The sequence below is a fragment of the Gorilla gorilla genome, chromosome 11 (assembly GCF_029281585.2).
Source record: "Gorilla gorilla gorilla isolate KB3781 chromosome 11, NHGRI_mGorGor1-v2.1_pri, whole genome shotgun sequence".
NCBI classification, from domain to species: Eukaryota; Metazoa; Chordata; class Mammalia; order Primates; family Hominidae; genus Gorilla; species Gorilla gorilla.
The window spans coordinates 62,706,274-62,730,476 of record NC_073235.2 but is presented as its reverse complement, the minus strand read 5'-3'; the positions used below and the strand labels follow the sequence as shown (position 1 = coordinate 62,730,476).

The window sequence follows — 24,203 nt, the reverse complement described above, 5'->3', positions numbered from 1 at the left end:
ATTGTGTTAGTTCTCAATTCAAAGAAATTAAAATAGGGCTGAGCATGGTGGCTTACACCTGTAATCTCAGCACTTTGGGAGATTGAGGTGGGCGGACCATTTAAGCCCAAGAGTTCAAGATCAGGCTGGTCAACAGGCAGAGACCTCATCTCTACCAATGTTTTTTTTAAGTAACTGGGCATGGTGGCACACACCTGTAGTACCGGCTGCTTGGGAGGCTAAGGTGGGAAAATCACTTCAGCCTGGGAGATCGAGGCTGTGGTGAACTATGATCACACCACCACACTCCAGCCTGGGCAACAGAGCAAGAGCCTGTCTTGAGAAACAAACAAACAAACAAAAAAACCCAGAAATTAAAATACAATTTAGTTAAAGAACATATGTCACAGCTTCAACATAGTTCATAAAAAGTCCCAACTGAATAACATATTCAGGACTCTGGAAATTTACATAGGACAGGCATTTTAACCAAAGATACTTGAAGAGATATTAGACATGATCTTGGCAGTTAAGGATGTTAAGGATAAGTATAATCTAACCAGATGTGGTGGGTGGGAGCAGGTATTTCTATGCTGGTAAAAAATGGGTTGTTTGGGAAATGGGAAAATAATCTATTTTTCGGGAGGTATTGCTTTCACAGGAGAGTGAGTCATGCACGTTATGGAAGTCATGCAAAGTTATGGAAGGCTTTGAATGTCAGGTTAAGTTATTTGGATTTTGTTCTGTAGGTTATGGAAACTCATCAAAGACAGTTGACCTATAAAAAGAGTGTTTTGGCCAGTTGCATAACATGTGAGTGGAGGGAAAGGGCTGGGAGATGTCCGACCACTTAAAATCTAAAGTGGGTTGAAGACCACTTCATCGCCTACCTATGAGCTAAGAAGCTTGGCATGGAGCTGGGCAGGTTTTAGGGGGTGATGGAAATAATTTTTTGGGTACAAAAATTATGACTACCATTTAGGGAGGTGGAGGTTGGAAGAGTGAATTTTTTAAATTGCTTGTCAAAAGCAGACAGGCTGTTTTCTGAAGCATGTGTGGAAGTTAAGGGTATAAAAGTTTGCTCTAAGGGGACATGGAATAAGGGAATAAAGAGTCTGTTCCAGAGAGTTAAAAGCTTTTACACCCCCAATTCCATCCCACCCTTTACTTGGGCTTCAGGGGTGTGTTTCTATAGGTTTTTAAAATTGCACCCTTCTCTTCCTTTCAGTGGGCATCCACGAGGCTAAGTGTGCGCTGCTTTCAACCTAATGACTTCCAAGTTCATGACATCTCTTCTTGCAAATAGTATTCACACACCTTTATCTTTCCCATCCAATTACTTGAAATAATCACATCAACCAAATGTATTTAATTTAACACAATATTCAATTTATTGCCTGAACAAAGATGGCACTGCTCACCAAATGGAAGTGTGGGCCACCCGGAGAGGACTATATACAATAGCTAATATTTAAGATGTTCATTCATGGACTGACACATGGAAATGCAAATGTGGCTCACCACAGGTCATTTAGTGGTGGGCTAGCCTAGGTCATTCAGTACTAAAACTGTAGTACCTGGGCTACAGTTACTAGATCAAGGGCTGGGTCTGAGTCTAGAGGTCAAGGTGTTATATCTACAATAAAAGTAAAAAAGTATGGGCTGAACGAAAGTTGAATTTAAGATAAATGCATAAATCAATGCATTAATTAGGTACATAAAAATTGTTTAAACTTTTCTTTACGATGTTTTAATTTTCAACCTTCCAGTCATTGATAGGACTCATTTCTGTACTCTCTCAAAACCCAGGGTCTCTCTTAACTTTGTGGTTAAGAAAAATCTGGAAGTATCAGCCTAACTAATATCAAGGGAAGTAAAAGTTGATCAAGTAATTCCCAAGTACTATACCCTACTCTGGAAACCCAGGTTATGTTTGTTACTTTCCACAGGGAAAACCTGTACATTTAGTTGGGTGATCCAGGAACAGTTATGTGACCTGAAACTGTATAGCACATGTCTCAATATTATTTCAGAGATAAAAGGAGGAAGAGCTTTTCAGCAGGATTTGGAGGGTCTAAAAATAGGGTCCTTGGCTTACATGACTAGTGTCCTTTCCTTACTTAAGGGTTCGGAACTTATTCTGTGTGCCATATGCTTTTCTGGCAGTCTAATGCAGGCTATGAATCCCTTTTCAGAAAAAATAATGTTTTAAAATTCCTAAAATAAACTACATACAATTAGAAAGAAAGCCAATTAGACTGAAACATGGTTATAAATTATTGAAAAACAAATTTACATTATAGTAACACATGTACCTCTTTATTAACACTTTAAATAAAAAGGTCACTGGCAGAGCTAATGAACACTGTGATTTTGACACAGTGCTAAGCGTTGACAACATTTTGAGATATCTGCAACAACTGTAAAGTGATGTGAAAAATATGTGTAATTCCTGTTGGTGAGAGTTCCAAGTACTGCTAATATTACAGTGGTTTATTGTCTACATTTGTAATGGAAGAAAATGTTTAATTTCTCTCTGGGCTTACTGCAAATGAAGATGCAATTTTTTCCCCCTTCCAAAATCAAAGACTTCTCAAGTTCTATCAGTAGATAAACCCAGGTCTTTAAAATGGGTGTATTAAAGGTTTTTTTCTAGGTAACACGTAAACCATCAACACTCACTGGAAACCACACGGATAGCTCCTCAGGAGGCGTGGGGTGCCCCACTGCTTGCCCATGGTGCTTGCTGGCCACATAAGTGGCTCCTGGCATCATGCCTTACTAAAGTGGATGCTCAGTGCATCTACTCAACAACAGTGTGAAGAAGGGAATGGAGAGACAATGAGTGGGTTGGACTTGGCTCACCCTTCCTTCTCTAACATTTGGACACTCTGTGACAAATGCAGAAGGAATTCACTGAAGCCAGCTCAGAGTCCTGTACTGCCAGGCGTGACCGCAGAACACAGCCCAGGCAAGGGATGGAGCAGTAATGCACCGTGGGGTGGGTGGGGGTCCATGCTCAGCCCCAAGATGGAATTCTGTCCCTTCAATAAAGATCTGGAGCAGAAAAGGAGCATGCAGCACCCAGCAACCACAGAGGGTGACCAGAGAGCTGAGCAACAGCTGAGGCTGTCCAGCTGCTTTTCTGTGGCAAGTCTATCCACATCCGCAACAGACAAATGATTCACTCATCAGGACCCTGGCTTCATGAGAAGATCATATGTCAGTGTGTGTTTCTGACAAGTGTTGTTAGCTGAAAGTGTGGACCGAAGGTGCCCCCCAGCTCACCACTACCTAGGCCACCAAGAAAAGGGAAAAAAGAGGCTGAATTCACACAGCCTTGTGAAGTTCCTGGCAGGACCAAGTGTTAGAAACTTAGAAACTACAAACACTGTAATATAAAGCAATTATTAAAATGAATAATAGTCATATAAACTGGGCGTGGATGAACGAATTTATTGCATTTTGGACACTTTTGCATCAGGAGGACTCATATTGTAGAAAAGAGTAATCATAAAAATGGCTGTCATTTTAAAAAACATGCCTACTGTTGCAAGTACCACATGGAATTCTATTTAATTTTATCCTCACAACAACCCTTTGAGCACTTCTAGCCCCTGTAGTGGATTGAATGACGACTGCATCCAAAATATAGGTTCACCTTCCCAGAACCTGTGGATGGAATCTTATTTGAAGAAGGGTCTTTGTAGATGTAATTAAGTAAAGGATCTTGAGATGAGATAATCCCATATTTTTTGGGTAGGTCCTAAATCCGAAGACAAGTGTCCTTATAAGAAGAGGAAAAGACACAGAGAAGGAGAACGCCAGAGGAGAAGATGTGAAGACGAGGCGTCGAAATGATGCATCTACGAGTCTAGGGATGCCAAGAAGTGCCGGCAGCCCCCGGAAGCTAGGGAGGGGCAGGGAACCCCTTCTCCCTCAGAACCTCCAGACAGCTTGCTTTCAGGCTTCTGGTTCCCTGAACCGTGTGTCAGAAAATTGATTTATGTTGTTTTAGGCCACCCAACGCTCTGAGAATCAGGGAGCTGTTGTTCTAGTTCTAGTACCGAAAACTGCCCATGTGACTCTGGCCAGTCCCTGACTACCAGCGGAGCCCCCTGGGTCAGGTGTGCACACTACCCTGCTGCTCTGCTGCCTGGACAAATCAGTCATTCAAGTTGAATAACACTATTAAGGTAACGATAGATTAGTATTAAGGTTAACCACCTGCCTACAATCAGACTGCCTGGATTTGAGGCCAACTTTTCCGCTTAGTGCCTATGAGACTGCGACCAAGTTATTTAACCTGAGTCATTTTCTTCTTCTTCTGTAAAATGGGGAGAATTCAAGAGGAGCCTTGAGCAGAAAAAAAGACATTTGGTAAAAACTAAGGAAGTCTGAAAAAAAGTATGGACTTTAGATAATAATAATGTATTAATATTTATTAATTGTAACAAATGGGCTAGGTGCGGTGACTCTCACCTGTAATCCCAGCACTCTGGGAGGCCAAGGCAGGCAGATCACCTGAGGTCAGAAGTTCGAGACCAGCCTTGCCAACATGGTGAAACCCCGTCTCTACTAAAAATACAAAAATTAGCCAGGTGTGGTGGCACATGCCTGTAATCCCAGCTACTCGGGAGGCTGAGGCAGGAGAATCACTTGAATCCAGGAGGCAGAGGTTGCAGTGAGCCAAGATGGCACTCCAGCCTGGGCGACAGAGTGAGACTCTGTCTCAAAAAAAAAGAAATTGTAACAAATGTACCATACTCACATAAGATATTAATAATAGGGAAGGCTGGCTATGGGATATATAGAAATTGTACTAATCTAAAACTCTTCTAAAATATTAAATTACATATTATTATTTAAATGGGGAAAATATCAGTACCTCACCTCACATTGTGATAAAGATTTATAACAGTGTTTGGCATATTATAAGAGACATTGTTCGCTATTATTGTTTTAGGGCTGTTATCAGGAACAAGGAATTCGTACTTGCAATGTTCCATGAAACAGGCTAAATCATTTAAGTGAGATGATGTGACATATTTAGAGTAAGATTGTCTGAAAATGTTATTATAACTGTAATTTTGACTCATTCCAAAGCTAAGTAAAGCCAATGTAGTAACTAAACTTTGTTTCATGCCTCAGTGTTTCCTGGTTTTTAGATCTTTTCAAACTGTGACTCTGACTACTACTGTAATTTCATGTAGCTCATGCAAACAAGATCTACCTTGTTTATCTGAGAAAAATGGAAAAAAAGAGAAAGACTCACAAACTGCAAATATATCTCCTTTTTGTTTCCTATCTGCTACTGGATTCCATTTTTAAAACACCTACATCATATTTTACTTTTTCCTTAGAAAACCAAGCAGAATGAATTGCAGTGACTCTTCTATACTATTTTGACCCCACGAGATGGACAAATGACCATATATATATATATATATATATATATATATATATATATATATTCATTCAGATTACTGCAACAATGAAAGAAGCACACTCTTGATAAAACCGGTCATTTTAAGAAGTGAAGGCTTTTCATGAGAAAGACGGTGTCAACAGAAGAGAGCCAAACTCATTCAGATTGCTCCCACCTTGCCTAATGCCTGCATCATAAGAAAGCAGCAGAAAATCCAAGTTTGGAAAAAATGCTGCACACTTTCTCACCTGAAGAGATGCTTCCTACCTTAGGAAGACAATGCTGTTTCCTTAACGGAGCTACTCTTCTGGACCTTCTGCAAGTAAGATGGGTAGATGGACAGACAGGCAGATGACAGCTTGAGGACAGGCTATTGTACCAAAAAGAAAGAGACCAAGGGCAGATGCAAGCAGCAACTGGGATCCTCTGCCCAGAAGAAGATATAGGAGAACAATAGATAGCCGTATTCGAAATTCATTTCGCAAACAAAACCAGTCTACATCATTCAGTAATAAAACTGTAGTATCTGGGCTATAGTCACCAGGTTAACTATATTAGGTTATAAGGCTGGGTCTCAGTCCAGAAATTTATAATGAGCCATCACTATTGCAAGTGTTTTATCTGAACTATTATCAAAATGGACCTCCTCTCTGGGCTTTCCTGAGAAAATGAATCGTCTCCTGGAAAACCCATCTTGAAAGATCTTTGAATTGCAGAATGCACACAAAAGGCAGCAGTAAACACATGAATTCACACCCGGATTTTCCTAAGAAATCTGACTACAATATTATCATAGGATAATGAAAATAGTTTTTTGTTTAATTGTTAAACAAAAGTAAACAATTTTCTTCCCTGTGGGGCTTCTTGAAGTGTTTAATAGGTTATAATGCACATTGTGAGTTTCTGATGGAAGATTTAATAGTCTATATTAAATAAACTGCAGGAGCATTTCATTATCAGGGCAAGGATTAACAGCTCACTTCAGATCACATTTTAGGAAGCTGTGCTCCTCCTCCAGCAACATTCATAAAAATAAATCCTTCTGTTGGTTAACGTTTAAATCCTGTCTTCGTAATCTTTGGTTGCCTAATAGGGCCTAAACAATTTCAAGACCAATCTATACCATGCAACAAATGTCCAATAATCAATCCACCAAGGTCTGGACTGAGACCAGGGCTGACAACTGCCTTTTCCATGCTGCTGAGCCTTACTCTATTGGTGTCCAAGATAACTTAATTTCATCATCGCATAAGGAATATTTGCCCCTCCCCCAATATTTGCAACTAACAGCAATTGTCTTTTATCAAAAAACTTTCCTATTTGTGTTTTTATTGAAACTTTAAAACATCGAACTCCTTGATATAAAGAAAATGATTCATTTCCTTCCTTTAATAAATGTTGAAACTACTGTGAGCCTCTCGCTTCATCATGCCTCGGTTGTTACACCCTCAACCGCTAGGGGGTGCCAGGAAAGGGCCCTGGGCTCAGGAGCAGCAAAGTTCCACCCAGAGTAGTCAGGACGCAACAGAGCTTGCAGCCCAGGCAGGTGGTTTTCATACTTCCGCAAACAAGCCTCACATCTGACTGCTCACCGGAGCCGCTTTTTGTCTGGAAGTAATTATGCCCAACAATATATAGATTCGTTACGTCTGTTGTGGTGTAAAAATCTGACACACTGTCTTTAATTAGAGGCCAGCTGAATTTGCTTTAAAGGCTTTTCTTCTTTCTCCACTTCCAAGTCTTGAGACATCACCAGGTTAATGCCATTTTGATTAGCTTGTTAGAATAATTTATTGTTTAGCCTTTTTAACGATTAGGGTGTTCACCTCATACCCAATCCTTTACTCTATTTGATTCCCTGAAAACTTACTGACAGGATTCACTGAGTATGCATCTGAAACAATCAGAAAATTCCATAAAATGGCAGTTAAAAGTAATAAATCCTCCACGGACCCGCCCAAGGATGTGCCTCAAACATGATCACTGGCTGAGGCAAGAGGATCACTTGAGATCTAGAGTTTTAGGCCAGCCTGGGCAACAAAGTAAGACCTCCATCTTTATAAAATTTTTTTTTAATTAGTTGGGCATGGTGGCATGTGGCCAGCTGCTTGGGAGACTGAGGTGGGAGGATCGTTTGAGCCCCGAAGTTTAAGGCTGTAGTGAGGCTAGGATTATGCCACTGCACTCTAGCCCAGCGATAGAGTGAGGCCTTGTCTAAAAAAACAACAATAAAAAGATAATAATTACTGGCCACCATTTCTCCCAGCTTTTTAAAGGATTAGAACTTTCCCTATTGTTGCAGCTGAATAAATTGCATCTTTAAGGTCAAAAGAAGTTTGAAGTCCTTCCACTTTCCAAGGAGTTTTTAAAAGTAAAATATACCCATCTCTTCTGCCTTCTTAAGAGGAGTATTTTTTTAATCTGTTAGGGGAGACTTTTGCTGCTGAAACTAACCCCAATTAGTCTGTCAGCACAGCTAGAGAGAACTAGAGGACCACAGGGATTTTCCAGGTTTTCTTTTGCAACCAAAAAGTCATGGGGAATTCCAGAACAGAAGATGCTGGCTAATCAGACCTCCACTGGACTGAAGGAATGTTAACACAGCATACAAACAGTCTCCATACAGCACTGGCCTGCATAGTTCAGACCTTTCTGGTTCTACCATGGAATGCTTTTTGCAGAGTTATGACTCCTCATGACCCTCCAAGTTGTTAGAGCAGATTAGAGCTCCCGATGACTCTGCTGATGAGCAGATGGTATTCTCTCTCTGAAACAGCTGGAGAACCCTGGTGGTGATGGTGGGGTTATTGATTCAGGGCCTCAATAACTACTAGAGTCATCGTTGATCCCTTGATTTTTCTCCCTCCCTATGAGGAATCTGTTTGTAAATCCTGTCTATCTTGGAAATATATCCAGAATCCAAACACTTCTCACTACCTCCTTTACTCCCACCATAGACCAAGCTGTCATAATCTCTGCTGAAACAGCCTGCAATAAGGCCCCCCAGCTTCCATCCTTATCGTCTTATAGTCTGTGCATCCTTGCCACCTTATAAGCTACATCATGTCCTACCAAAACTCCATAAAAGCTTCCCTTCTCACTCAGAATACAAATCTGGAGCCCTGACCATCGCCCCCCCGAACCCACCCCTCCCTCATGAGCTGCCCTCTTCCCTTTGCCTGTCTGGCCCATCTCCTCTGGACTCCTTGAGTTCACCTACTCACTCTGCTTCAGCCTCGCTTGCCACCTTGCTTGTCCACAAACCATCCCGTCCCAGGACCTTGCACTTGCTCTTCCCACAGGCAGGACTGCTTGTCCTCCAGAGAGCCCTGCGATGCCCTCCCTCCTTTCCCCAAGGCTATGCCTAAACACCACTGAGCAGAGAGGCTTTGCTGGCCACCCCACCTTGGCCACTCTCTGACCCCTTGCCATCCTTTATTTTTCTCAGCATTTGTTACCATCTGACATCTTTATTTGTTCGTGTGTTTCTTGTCTGTCTCTCCCACTGGAATGTAAGCTCCATGAGGCAGAGACCCTGTCGGTTTTAATCAACACTGTGCTCTCAGAACAGTGTCTGGTCCATTGTGGGGTCTCCACAGGCAGCTGCTGAAGCAATAAATGAGTAAATGAAAAAAGAAGGCTCAGCAGCTCTGCAAGCTGCGAGTGAGTGAACCACTCGGCAATCAGTGTTTGTTCACGTGACGTCTTGCTATTTGTTTCACAGATAGGAAAAAGGGGCCTAACGAGTCTAGTTCTCAGAGTCAGTTCAGAATAAATTCACATCCAATGGTATTTTTCTGGAAAATCTCGTCTTTGGATTTATTCCACAAACTAAAAGACAGAAAGAGTTCAATTCTTTTAGACTTCAATATAATTTCTGAACCCTGACTGCATGGGCCTCTGGAGCAGGCCTAACTCACAGGACAGGCTCCCTGTAGCTGGCAGTGTGACTGCCAGGCTCCAGAGTAGGGTGGGGTGTGGGTGGTAACTGTGAAGTGCGGGGGCTGCCTGTGGCTCAGAGGCCGGAGTTCATCCTGAGTCATCTCCCGACCACAGGAAATGCCCACAGCCGTGCTCTCCTGGACTCAATGCGAGGCCCTGGCTCCTGACCAGCAGGCTCAGCTTCCCCTGAAGGGCCAGGCAACATGTTTTGTTTCATTTTGTTTTTAAGTGATTTGTACTGACTTCAAAGCAGAGAAAGATGGTACGATCCAGGACCACATCTTTGTCTCATTTTTGGCAGCCAATGATCTACAGGATAAGCAACAAACAAACCCAAAAGGAAATCACTAGACACAGAGCTAGAGCTGGAACCAGAGCCCTGAGATAGACAGGCGAACATACTTTTCAAGTTCCTCATGGAATTTCACTTCTTGTTGGCATCTTTTTGATGATTCTTTGTACATCTGTTATCTACTAGGAGGCGGTTTGCAGGGTGATTCTGAACTCAGGTGGGAGCGTAGCGATCTGTCTCCAGGGCCCTGTTTTCTGAGCAGTGAGGTGACCTTGGGAAAGTTGTGTAGCTTTTCCATGCCTCAGTTTCCTTATCTGGTAAATGAAAGTAGAATAGTCCCCATTTTATTAGGGCCTTGTAAGAACAAAATAGGGCTACCCCAATATAATATTGAATGATGCCGGGCACTTAGTAAGTACTCACTAAAACGAGCAACAATAAACATGCATCCCAAGTGAAATCAAAGGAGGGTTTACAGGAAACTGAGAGAGCTTCAACCTAGGCTCCAGTGTGCACAGGTGCCTGGGAGTATCTGGGACCTGCGGGTGGCTCCAGGTGGGATGGAAGCCAGATTACCATCGGGAAGCGTTTTTTAGAAAGCATTTCTGGTGAAGTGCCTGAGGTGATGTTAAGAAACAAAGAGACTGGAATTTTCAAGCTTTCAGTAATTTGTTGTCATGGGTTTTCCCCCCTGATTTGAAATAAATATACACTTTCACACATGATTTATTTCCAGTTTTGCATTTTTTTTTTTTTTTTTTTGAGAGATCTCGCTCTGTTGCCCAGGCTGGAGTGCAGTGGTGCAATCTTGGCTCACTTCAACCTCTGCTCCTGGGTTCGAGTGATTCTCCTGCCTCAGCCTCCCAAGTAGCTGGGAAAATAGGCACGTGCCACCATGCCTGACTAATTTTTGTATTTTTTGTAGAGATGGGGATTCACCATGTTGGCCAGGCTGGTCTCGAATTCCTGACCTCAAATGATCCACCTGCCTTGGCCTCCCAAAGTGCTGGGATTACAGGTGTGAGCCACCACATCTTGCCTGCATTTCTTTTCTTAAAGAAGGCCTCCCAAAAGGTATAATCTTTAGGCCCCACAAAACCTGGACTCATCCCAAAATGGTGTAATGAAATCTTCGCCATATTACTGAAAGGTGGATATTATCCCTTTTTCATAGTCTCAAAAGTAAACTGTTCAGAGATAAACACTCTCCCCACAGATAGACAGGAGGACCTGGCAGTACTGCAATTTTGAACCCAGGACTCCCTACGTCCAAAACCAAACTCTTCCCACTACACTCAGCTTCCTCCCATTATGGGCATCACGATGGCTTTAAAAAGTAAGTGCCAGACTCAAATGGATATCCCTATGCCAATGTTCATCGCAGTACTCTTCACAAGGGCCAAAAGCTGGAAACAGCACATCCATTGACAGATGATTAAGCCATCAAAATGTGGTATATCCATACAGCAGAATATTATTCAGCCTTTAAAAGGAAGGAAATGCTGACACATACCACTACATGGATGAACCCTAAAGACATTATGCTAACATGAAATAGGCCATTCCCACAAAAGGACAAATATGTTTCCACTTATGTGATGCACCTGGAGTAGTCAGACTCATGGAGACAGAAAGTAGAATGCTGGGTGCTGGGGGTTGGTGGAGGGGAAATGGACAGTTATTGTTTAATGGGTGAAGAGTTTCAGTTTGGGCTGATGAAAAAGTTCTGGAGATGGTCAGTGGTGAGGATGGCACAACAGTGTGAATGCTCTTAATGCCACCAAATCATATACTTAAAAATGGTTAAAATGGTACATTTTATGTTATGTAAATTTTACCAAAATAAACAAAAAAGGAAACTCCAGCCTAGAATGTAAGGCCTAGGCCACAAAACATTTCTTTAGCACTTAGCACCCTGTGGGCATTGTGAACAAGGATGACAGGAAAGTCTTCTTTAAGGGAATCTTTCTGAAGGTCACAAAAAAAGGAACAACTGTATCTACTTCCAGGTTGCTTGCTCCCCCTGTTATGTACAACCACAAGTCAGCCACAGAATTCTGCAAACAACCCACTGTGCAAGGCTTTGGAGCTACCTCAGAGTGAGACCCAGAGACAAAGCAGCCATTTACCTTGCCTTCTTTTAGCTACTCACAATGAAACGTTTTCACAGAAAGACACCTGGAGGTGGAATACTTGTCACCGGTACTTCAGATGAAGCAGGTAGCACAGCAAGGCCCGCCCAAGAGCAGACAGCCATGACTAAAGTCCCCGGTTTCCAGTTGGTTCCCAGCCAGGTTGACTCAGGGTTTCCTCTCCCAGGAGTGTTGTGAGGTGCCCCGGGGCAGGCCCAGCTGGGGCCTGGACTGTCTTTATTTGATGTGGATGAATGACTGGGTCTGGGAGAGACTCAAGCTAACTGCAGTGACTCAGACACCGGTTCACTGGCTTCCTGAAGTCAGAGCACCGCTGAGGACAGCCCATTTCTAAGTCTCCGAAGTCAGGACCAGCGGAGGGGCGGAGTGCAGAAGCTCTGTGTCCCTGAGCTCTGAACTGCTCTGTCCACCCCCTTGCTGCTTAGCTGAGGCCCCTTGAGGAGGGTCAGACTCCCACATGGAGTCACAGCCCCTAGGCTGGGGTTCTGAGCAATCCGGATGGTAGGATTCCATCTAATGAATCTGACCAACCTGTCTGAAAATGTGGATGGTATGACAGAACCTTTGGATGTTAAAGAATGTAAGATCCTCTCAACCACCCACAAGTAATGGGAATTTGCTGTAAGAATACACATTGCTTTAAAAGAGACGGGATCCTGGGGAAAGCTAAGAGCCAGGCCTCCCAGAGATCCAAACTGGACAGGCATTTGGGATCCACGGCAGCTCTAGGCCTGGGCCCTGCTCCTTCCCCCCGGCAGAGTGAGTTTGTAGATCTGACTCTAGCACTCTTCAGTTTGCGTGGCTGAAGGCCCTTCTTTGCTGATTGCATATTGGTCCTCTCATCTCCCACCCCATGTAGCTTTCTTCTGCCTTGGGCTTCTGCCTCTATGTAGCTGCCGAGTCCTCCTAACATTGACTCTGGAAGCACCTCATTCCCTCCAACCTTATGCGCTCTCTCCATACATCCTGCCAGCCTCACCTCCCATTACCAAACTCCTGATTTTCCATTTGTATTTCCCATTTCAGATTCTACATACATAGAAACAGAGGTAAGTAATCCATTTGGCTTGGCTAAGGAGACACAATTTTCATCTGGGGGACTTTACAGGATGCTGGCATCTCATGGATTGACAGCTCACGGGACAGGCAGGGCCGCCACCCTCCACAGCAGTGTGGATGTGGTACTTTCCAAAAGAGGACACCAGGCACCCTCCTTAGGAAGCAAGGCTATGTCTTCCCGGTGTCTTGCCCCTTGGTACAAATTAGCCAGCAGTCCCAAGGTGCAAACAGAGTGGATAGATATTCTTTCATAACATTATTATACTTTATATTGTCTCAAATTCCCCCCTGCCTTTTCTTCACGTTGCATTTTAAGCTTTTTCTCAGCTTTTGGCACAACCCAAGCAGGGAACACATTTTCCCTTTCCTAATTGTATTATTTACCTTCCTAAACCATTCTTTCATTTACTCATCTGTTTACTCAATATCCATGAAGTACCTGCTTTGTAACTGGTGAAATACTAGACAATGAAGACTTAAAATTCACCCATATTCTCAATATAAACATTAATTGACTACTTACAAAGTGCCAGGCATTGTGTTACTTGCTGGGAATAGAAAGATTCCTGAGACACAGTCGCTGTCTGATACATAGCAAGAATTGAATAAATATTTGTTGAGTAAAGGCAACTATTTTGACAATTACAAGCAGAGCAAAAATGGCTATTCTAGGGAATGTCCACAGGAGGGGAGGCCTAGAGAAACCAAAAAGTGTTTCCTGCAGACACTAATGTTTACGCTGAGACCTGGAGGGCAAGCTGAATTAGCCAAGTGAGAGGCATGAGAGGGAACCCAAGGCCTGCAGGAAGAACAAATGGTTTGTGTGAAGGCCTGAAAATTAGGGAGGGTATGCATTGGAGGGGCAGCCATGGGGGACAGAGAATAAATCAATCAGTGTGATTATGATTCTAGGACTGAGATGGAAGTCTTTATGTGGGATGGCACAAGTCCATTTAAATACATGGTCAAATTGTGGTTTTAGAGTTCTAGGACCTTGTTGCTGCCTGCATCTGGTTGTCAGAGGGACATGAGGATGATCTAGAAGGGGTATGCACCACTTCCACTCATATTCTGCTGGCAAGAGCTGGTTGTTGGGATTTTCTTAGCTGCAAAACAGGCCAGGAGAGGTAGTCTAACTGTGTTCTCAGGAAGGAGAGATTGTTGGTGGCAGCTAGAACCATGGAGAGTTTCCAGGGAGTGGCATATCCAGAGCTGAGCAGCCACCCCCATCCAGCTCCTCTAGAGTGCCTGCTAGCAGCTGCCAGGGAGGTCTATGGGCAGACAGACAACTCAAGACCTGGGGAAACCTCTGGAACCCAGGGCAGCACTTGTCAGTCCAAGGCAGTTTTGTGGGATGTAAGATCTTTTCTTCCAAAGTGAGGTTTGAAAGCTGCATGTTCAGTCTCCAGACAAAGGTGGATTTTGTGTAGGAAATTGTCAAGAACTATGAAGGGCCTGGGCTTTTACCTGACTTGCAAGCTGACAAGTTAGCTTGTCATGGATTCGTGGGTACTGATGGAGACATGCGATGCCTGCATCACAGAAAAATAACTTTTTAATTCTTTTTTTTTTTTTTGGAGAACTTTTTAATTCACAGCAATTGCAGTGGTCAGAGTGTCAGCACATTCTTTCACAGTTCCCCAATACCATTTCCCACAAGATGACACAAAAGAAAGAGGTGACTCCTGCACATGTAGTAAGATGTGTTATAAGAGAAGAACTTTGAGTTTAGGGAACCTGAACCTTTTATAATGGGCAGTAAACAGGCCTACTCTTTGTTCTGCAGGTTGACACTGTCTCTATCTTCCAAAGCTGTAAGCAATTTTTCTTTTCCCTAAAGAGGGACACTGTCTCTATTTTCAAAGGCCGTTCACTTTATAAACATCCTGGAAAAGAGAGTCTAGAAAAAAGGCAGCCAGGTCCTCTGCTTCTAAGATGTGCAGAAATGTGAGAGACACTTGAATTTGTCTTCCAACAAAGACAGGTTCCTCTTTAGCAAGATGGAGTGTTCTTTAGATAGAAGCTTCCTTTACTAAATCCTTCTCCTCTTGATCTATAGATATCTAGAGGCCCCAGGGCTCAGTCCTCAGAGCTCTTCCCTATATACATTCGCTTCCTGGAGGGATCTCATTCAGCCACATATCTCTGAACACCATCAGCCTCATATCTTTAAACCCGTGCTGATAATCCCAAATTTACAGTTTGCTCTTTGACATTGCCCACATTTCCAGACCTAGATATCAAACCTGCCTATGTGGCATCTTCACTTGTTTATCTTCTAGCCATCTCAAACTTACCATGTTCTTGATCCTCATCCTCCACATGAAACCTGATTCTTCCTCAATGTAACCCCTCTCAGTAAAATGTATCACTCAGCCAGTACAATGTATCTATGCCAGACAGAAACCTCTTTCTTTCATGTTCACATCCAATCTATCAGCACAGTCCAGTTTCAAAATAGATCTTGAATCTGATCACCCCCTCCTCCTGCACCACAAACATCCTAGTCCCAGCCACGATTATCTCTGTTCTTGACAGAGACATGAATTCCTCTCTTGCCCCATTCACCTTCCAATCTTGCCGCATACATTTTAACTTCCTCAGCAGCCAGTGTGGTTCTTCTAAAATGTAAATTAAATAATATTATTTCTCTGCTTTCAACTTTCCAGTGATACACAAGGTATAGAATAAAATTCAAGGTCAAGACTACATATGATCTGACCTCTGCCCTCAAATCTGATTACCCTCTCTCTCTCCCTTCTTGTATTCCACTTGCCCTTGAAAACACCTGCCACTGGGCTGTCTCAGGCCTTCGTAGTTAGCTGTGTTGTCAAAGTCATCTAGGGCTCTCTCAGATGCCAGTTGGTCAGGGAAACCCTCCCTGACTATTCTAAAGAAAATCACACACTCCTTTGCCCCTCTTTCCTTTTACCCAGACTTATTATGATTCATAGCCCTGGGCACTGCCTGATTTTAGAAGTCTATCTCCCTGCACTGCCCTCCAGCCTAGAATATATGCTGCATGGATCAAAAACTTGGTTGTGTTCACTGATGTAGCCTCTGCTTCAAAAATAATATTTGACACAAAGTAAATGCCCAAGAAGTACTTGTTGAATGAATGAATAATGAATGAATAATAGTTAATACTGGATTTTTAAAATGACAATAACAGAGACACAAACAATTTGTGGCTCAATCTTTCTTCTTCAAGTTAAATCAACTAATTTCATATAAATTTTCTCCCAAAATGCATATCTTCCAATTCTTCAATAATTCTGGATTGTTACTGCAAAATTCTTGCCATGTTTTTCCAGCTTCTTGGATATGATGGAGTTCAAAATTGAACATAACATAGGCTTCTGAGAAAAGCCTAGGTAGTCTATAATTAGTTTCTCTCTTTCTTTGGTTTATTTTATTTTTTAAAATTATTTTATTTTAGTGTTTATTTTTGTCGGTATATAGTCGGTGTATATATTTATGGGATACATGAGATGTTTTGGTACAGGCATGCAATGTGTAATAAACACCTCATGGAAAGTGGGGTATCCATCCCCTCAAGCATTTCTCCTTTGTGTTACAAACAACCCATTTATAGTCTTTTAGTTATTTTTAAATGTAGAATTAAATTATTGTTGACCATAGTCCGTTTCCCTCTGTTTACAGGTTTCACATGCTTACCCAGGAATGCTCCTTGAAAAGATAATCTCCTCAGACATAAGCCTGGCCACAGAAAAGTCTCTCTAAGGTCAGCAGTTTCTAGAGTGACGAAGCGAGAATTCGATTCTTATCTGTTCACAGACTCTACAAATCTCAAAACACCTTCCTGAAGAACACCCTGGGGGAAAAATACAAAAAACCTCATGGATTTAGCCATAGATCATATATATTTTGAATTGTCACTCTTTCACTCAACAAATAAATATCTCGTATGTGCCAAATCATGAGCTAGAAGTTGGAACAGCACATTGCATAGAGAACTTGGTCCCTAGCCTGAGGGATTCAGAATCTTGGGCACCATCATTTCTGTTTTCATCATTGTTTTCATCAGTGTCTTTTGAGACATTCTTATTTTGATCTCCTTTGATTTTTATATATTATGATTATTTTCAATATAATTTTAAAATAAGAATTTTATACTTATGGAAAGATATATTTCATCTAATTTGAAAAAATAAGGAAACAGTGCTTTGCTTTTCCTAGCCTGCCTTCTCATTTACTGTAAGATAATGATTTTTCTTTTTCAGGGTTCATTTCAATTTTTTGCAAAGGATTTAGCAATGAAACACTAAAATCTCAGGCATTTTCATTAAGCTCATTTTTTACTTTCCTCACATATAGGCTATATGCTTTATTTAATATCTTTATTCTTTACATTAAATTAAAATTATTTTTAAAATGACTATATTTCTATTGCTGTTTTGACATTTCATTGATCAATATTTCACTAAAGATATTAACTTTCTCTAGGATGCAGAGAGACTCATAGAACTTACACCAAAATTTCTACTGAATGAATTTCCCCACCTTCTTGGTGATTGTACACCTGCCTTCCTTATAAGGAGAACAAGGAAGTAAATCATGTTGAAGTTGCTTTTAAACACAGCTTTTCTGCTTTACCTGTCCAGGTAGCCTCTGTTTTCATTTCAGTCTTAATGAAAACTTTCTAACTTACATCTCAAGTTTCTTTTCAAAGCAGTGTAAGTAGTATTTAAAATGTTATACTTCAAGAAAGAAAGACTTTAACGATATTCAGCGTTGGTCTTGTAACGCTGAAGGTAATTCATTTTTTAATCGGTCTGCACAGCAAGAACTGAAACGAATGGGGATTGAACTGCTTTGCCTGTTCTTTCTATTTCTAGGAAGGAATGATCACGTACAAGGTAAGACCTGCGTTCTCTGATATATTGCTTTCGTGGTATGCTTGACAAACCTGTCATTTGGTTCAGAAACTAGATCTGAAGTCATGTTTTATTTGATCTGTTCCATTGCTCTTTTGTGACTGAGTGAACACTTTAACAAATTACAGACAAACACCGGGCAGTTCCCACAGTGAATGCTCTAGGCTTAAGGTAAATAAATACAAAGGTTGCACAGGCATTTTAATGAGGAGAATTAAATAACATTACTGCCCAATGGAACTTGGTGCCATTATGATAACCATTTTTGAAACTTTTCTATTTTATTCTACCACAAGATCTTCCACTTAGGAGTAATAATCTTGAAAGAGAAAAAGGATGTATTTCAAAAACAGAAATAACTTGTTTAAGAAAGAAGCATTTTTTAATGGTTGCAAGTAATTTTTAAAAATTAAAGTGGCACACATTGGCTAAGAATAATAAATAGGATAATCCTATATTTGTGAACTTTCACATTTTAAGAAAAAAGAGCATGATAATTTTGGCTTATAAGACATACATACTTTTTAATATACATACACATATTTTACATGTGATAGATGTAAAATACAAACTTTTATGTGAATTGCTAACATTTCGAGGACTGATTTTGGATACTAAACTAAACTTTGATGTTGTTTTGTTCAAGTAATGTAAGAGCCATCAGTCTCATAAATGGAATGACTGAAAGTGTACTTAATCCCTGCATCTTGCTGGGTCTAAACCTAGGTGGCTGTGCCCTGGGAGGTGCAGAAACCTGTGAAGACTGCCTGCTTATTGGACCTCAGTGTGCCTGGTGTGCTCAGGAGGTAAAATAAATGACCTCAATGTGTTTTTAAAACCTGTCTGCAGTTAAATTCATGTTAATTTCCTCAGTGATATTTCTGATAGTGACTTGCTTTTTTGTGGAGTTGTATAAGTAAAACAAATCAGGAAAGGAGAAGGTGAGCATTGGTAGATCAAAATGGCATTCATGTGATTACTTTCAAAAACAATTTGTAGAAGGAGTGGATGTCAAATTATTCGGAAAAAATTTTTAACTTGGGATTTTTTTATTTTACCTGTTTCCTTCTTTTATTGTAAAGCCATTTCTAACAGGTTACATGTAAAATATGGAGGCTGTCTGGATAATCAGAGATCATGGAGATGATATTTTCTAAAGTTAAACATACATTTGATGTTCATATTATAGTTGTATTCCATCTGGGTACCAGGATCCATTCTGAACTACTGCTAGATTCTAAGGGATGTGTTTTAAGTTTGGGGCAAATATTACCGGTCAGACATTATCCAGTTCTTTTAAAAATGGCATTTTCATAAACTCAGTGACTCTGTACCACACCAGTGACAAAGTGCCAAATAGGAACTCCTTATCTGGTCAAACTGAAAACTATGTGAAAGCGGTATGAAGATGATTGGGGAATATGTACCAAGCCATCTTAAGACACTAGAGAGTGATGTCTAACTGATTCATGGTAAGAAAGAGAGGCATTAGCTTTCTGAATTTTAAAACAAGTCTCTACGCACTGGATCTCATAAAGATAATCTAAACATAAATCAAATCGTATGAATACCAAGTGCAGCAAGAGCTGAGTAGCATGCTCAAAGAGAAACAAACCTCGACACCAAACTCAGAACTGGGTTCTACCTGTGGAAACCCAAACTCCGAGTTCAGTGTGTATCCATGAAGTGTGGCCTCACAGACAAGAGAGCACAGACGCAGCTCAGTCCCTTACTACGGCCTTGACCAACGCGGCCACAAAAAAATTTCAAGAGAATTATGCTTTTTTTTAGTTCCTGTATCAAAGCAAGATTGAGAATATACAAGAAGGGAAAAAATCACATGTTTTTTGGATATTGACTTCTTGAAGAAGTATTAGTTTCATGCCAGAGAGATACAACAACAAATCAGCCTAGAATTTTCATTTAAATGCATTTTTCAGCATTTACTTAAGAGAGTTTCCTAAGTTGCTGCTGATAACTTTACTTGTGTATAATACTTGGTAGCCAAATTGTTGTCAAATTGTAAAACCAAATTATTCTAAGAGGCCACTCTAATATTAGAAGTAGTTATGAGGATGCCAGTCGAGGCAGTTGGAGCAAAAAGTAAATTAGGCTTCTGCTTAGGGCAGATAGAAAATAGGTCATGTGGTTAACACCACCTCTGATCTTCTGGCAAAGGCTATGACTAGAGGTGATAGCAATGACACTGTGTTGAGAAGGATTCTGAAGCCTTGGCCAGCCACTGCTTCCCTTGGTTACATCATGGGAAGTTACAGTTTGCCATGCCTGGCCTAGAGCTTCAGACACACACAGGCCTACTGATAGATAACAAATTGTATTCTCAAAATCAATTTCAGAAGAAATCTAACTTTCCTAGTTGATGAAAACAGCAAGAGTGGCTTGGAGTTCTAAGAGGCAAGGAAAATAGTATGAGCATTGGTTTTGTTTTCTCTAAGCGTGAAAGTCAATGGGCAACAAGTTCCCCTTTGCATAGTGTCATGCCCGCTCTAAAGCAGCCATGCCTATCAGGTAAGACAGGTATTTAATCTATTAGCTCCATCTCCCTGTTTTGGGTGTTTCAGAATTTGAACGGCCACATCTCTGCTGGGAAAGACTACATCTCACTGCCCCTCTGCTATCCTTGTGGGAAACTCCTGTGTCCCACGCAGAAAAGCAGACTTTTTTTTTTGAGACGGAGTCTCGCTCTGTCGCCCAGGCTAGAGTGCAGTGGTATGATCTGGGCTCACTGCAAGCTCTGCCTCCCGGGTTCACGCCATTCTCCTGCCTCAGCCTCCCAAGTAGCTGGGACTACAGGCACCAGCAAAAAGCAGACTTTTAACCCATCTTTTTCACTTTTCTTCCTCACTTTCAAATCTTGGAGAAAGTTATAAAGGATCTTGAACTAGAATACTTCAAGACTCTGGGTTTAAGTCCGCAAGAGGTCAATTTAGGTGAAGTAATGCTGCAATATAAGGGTAACAGACCAATGCATACAACTGGCAGAGAGTGCTAGATGGGGGAGATGTTGCAATCCCTACCCTTTAGGAATCTGCAGAATCTCTCTTTATCACTAGATTTGGGGATTGACACCCTGGAGCCCTTGGACAGTGTGTCAATTCCCAAATCTAGTGATAAAGATTTGATCATGGAATCAAACCTACAGGTCACCCTGAGCAGATAAATTCATGGGATGATGTCAACTCTGTGAACCCAACAGTTTCAAGGATCTGGTCATGGCCTGGGATGAAGCTTTAAAGAAGTGAGCTTAGGATACAGACACACACACACACAGACACACACACACACATGCAATTGTTACGTGAATTCAATTGAACATAACTAAAAGGAGACTCCAGTTTTACTCAGAATTTTACCGGCAGAATTCTCTGGTTATTCACCTATAACTTAACTTTAGACCTATAATCAATGTTAGTCATGTAGGGATACAATATGGCAAGGTGCTTAACTAGCAAATTGTGCAGAAAAACTTTCAATTGCTGGTATCTTATAAAGAAATTCAATTTTGTTTTCTTTTTCTGGTTATTGTTTTTCTTTTTCTTTTTTAGAATTTTACTCATCCATCTGGAGTTGGCGAAAGGTGTGATACCCCAGCAAACCTTTTAGCTAAAGGATGTCAATTAAACTTCATCGAAAACCCTGTCTCCCAAGTAGAAATACTTAAAAATAAGCCTCTCAGTGTAGGCAGACAGAAAAATAGTTCTGACATTGTTCAGATTGCGCCTCAAAGCTTGATCCTTAAGCTGAGACCAGGTATGTTAGGATTTGGCTCATGTAAATAGATCTAATGTCATATATGGTAATTCTGCTACCCCGCTAATGTGTCTTGTATCATATTACATATCATTGATTATTATGACTCGAATTTCCCATTCTTAAGGAAATAGAAAAGTTAGGCTCACACATTTCTTTATTCACATTGGCCCCTGGCACTCCAATTGTGTTACTAAAAAAGCCTTCTCTGATAGTAACCATTTAAATTACTCCAATGTTGTTAAGGCTTACCTCACATTTCTTCAAGGGTTATAATGTAGATTTAAACTCTCTTTTATTTGGTTCTCCTTTCCTAAAACAACACACAAAAAATTCAGCTTATCTTCTATCTAAATGGATGCTAGTTCTCCCAAGGAGAGATAAAATATCCTAACTTATCCTCCAATAGTTCTAAACTCACTGCTGAAAGAATTTCTTGGGTTGGTTCTTTTAGGATCTTGACCACACAGTTAATGAAATCATATGTATTTCAGTAAGTTCTTATTGAGGTGAAATAGCCAGCTGACCCAGCGAGTGGCCAGTAGCAAATAAATCTCAGTGTGTTTTCCTGTGTTTGCTTTTCCTGTTGGGCTTTGCAGGTGGTGCGCAGACTCTGCAGGTGCATGTCCGCCAGACTGAGGACTACCCGGTGGATTTGTATTACCTCATGGACCTCTCCGCCTCCATGGATGACGACCTCAACACAATAAAGGAGCTGGGCTCCCGGCTTTCCAAAGAGATGTCTAAATTAACCAGCAACTTTAGACTGGGCTTCGGATCTTTTGTGGAAAAACCTGTATCCCCTTTTGTGAAAACAACACCAGAAGAAATTGCCAACCCTTGCAGGTAAGTAGATGATTCTCTTGGCATCTTTGTGCGCTGATTTTCTGTGGAGATACTCCCGCTCTGAGCTGCACTTGCCAGGAGCTTGCTAACTCCCTGGCATTCCTGCCTTGTCTGGTTGGATCTCAGCAGTTCTCTCAGGGACCTAGGTTGCTTAGAGGGGAGGTGAGGTCATCTGAACTACATGGTTCTAGCCGTGGGTCCTTGAGGCCTCTGCATTTGCCTCCCAGTATAGGGCAGGATGTGGCAAACCAGAATGCGTGTTATGCAGGCGAGGGAACCAAGACTTTCACCATAGGCTCCATTGGATGGTGCCCAGCCCCAGCCTCTCAGACACTTTCTAGCCTCAGTGGCCACCACTTTCTGAGGTTATTTGAGAATAACCTTCACTTTCCCAGAATCTTTCTCCATGACAATGACTTCTGGCAAAATAATAATTTTTGCAACTTTCTCTGACATACTTTGGGAAATATTGGTTTCTCTTATTGCTTGGAGAAGGCCAATGCAGCCTTCACTGCTATTAAATTCAGTAGTAAATGACTCCATAGGCAATGACTCCATTCTCATATGCTATAATAAGCTATTAAAACCACACATTATGCAGGTGATGGTGGAGGACAAATTGCTTTGTGACAGCTTACCTGTGCAGTGAATGACATGTTCAGAATCAAATATTCTCCTATTGAAAATGAGCTACCATATGCTCTGTGCCAGATCTCGTGTGGAAGGTTTTACATACATGACCTCATTCAGCCTTCATAATAACAGCAGGTTAAACAGCAGGTTAAAGCTAGCTTAATAACATCAGCCCTATACTCAGAGGAAGTAAGAGGCTCTGAGAGATTAGCTATTTGCCCAGGGCCACATGACTAATCCATGATCTGTACCAAGATTTGATTTGTCCCAAAAGCAAGCCCATTACTGCTATATATCTAGTATATATGAAATAATTTTCCAAATCTTTATTAATTTATAATACTTTTATACACCGAAGGCATCAATCTCTATAAAAGATAAACAGCTTTTATTATATCATTTATAAAACATCTCAGTGTACTTCCCAACTACAATCTAACATAATAAAAAATAATTTAACCATAAAAGAAATTTATCAATGATTGTAACACTTAGAAATTTTGTTTGGTTGCAAGTATCTGAGACAGTGGCTTAAAAAGAGAGTATTTTTGTTTTTTGTGTTTCGTTTTGTTTTGTTTTGAAATGGAGTTTCACTCTGTCACCCAGGCCAGAGTGCTGTGGCATGATCTCGGCTCACTGTAACCTCTGCCTCCTGGATTCAAGCAATTCTCCTGTGTCAGCCTCCCGAGTAGCTGAGATTACAGGCACCTGCCACCATGCCTGGCTAATTTTTGTATTTTTAGTAGTGACTGGGTTTCGCTATGTTAGCCAGGCTGGTCTCAAACTCCTGACCTCAAGCGATCCACCCGCCTTGGCCTCCCAAAGTGCTGGGATTACATGCGTGAGCCACCGCGCCCAGTCAATATTTTCTTTTCTCTTCTACATGAAATACAGAGAAAGGCCATTCAGGGGTGGTATGGCAGATCCATAAACATGAGGAATCTAGGCCTTTTTCCCCCTCTCTGCTTCACCATTATTGACACTTGGATTTTATGTTCACAGTCCAAGAATGTTGCCGGGGCACTAATCATTACTTCTTCATTTCAGTCAGAAGGAAAGGAGGAAAATAGGGGCAATAAGGGCACTGTCTGCCCACTCCCTTGCAACTCCTTTTAATGTATAGTTGACATGCCTAAAATGCACAGATCAAAAATGTTCAGTTTCATGTGTTTTGATGGTTAAATATATCATTGCAATCAATA

The 24,203-nt window shown here is 41.3% G+C and overlaps 1 protein-coding gene across 2 annotated transcripts in view; it reads left to right on the top strand.

Annotated features, from left to right (window-relative positions):
• Nucleotides 1-17,463: 17,463 nt before the first annotated feature.
• The window catches only part of ITGB6 (integrin subunit beta 6), a 99,473-nt gene continuing 92,733 nt past the window's right edge, over nucleotides 17,464-24,203 (top strand). Inside the window, exons 1-4 of one of the 2 annotated variants that reach the window (XM_004032696.4) lie at nucleotides 17,464-17,733; nucleotides 18,478-18,557; nucleotides 21,318-21,522; nucleotides 22,122-22,368. In XM_004032696.4, coding sequence (XP_004032744.2) covers nucleotides 17,673-17,733; nucleotides 18,478-18,557; nucleotides 21,318-21,522; nucleotides 22,122-22,368 — 593 coding nt within the window. In that variant the 5' untranslated portion in view covers nucleotides 17,464-17,672. The remainder of the gene's footprint in view (nucleotides 17,734-18,477; nucleotides 18,558-21,317; nucleotides 21,523-22,121; nucleotides 22,369-24,203) is intronic. The other variant, XM_019022437.3, reaches the window with a different exon arrangement.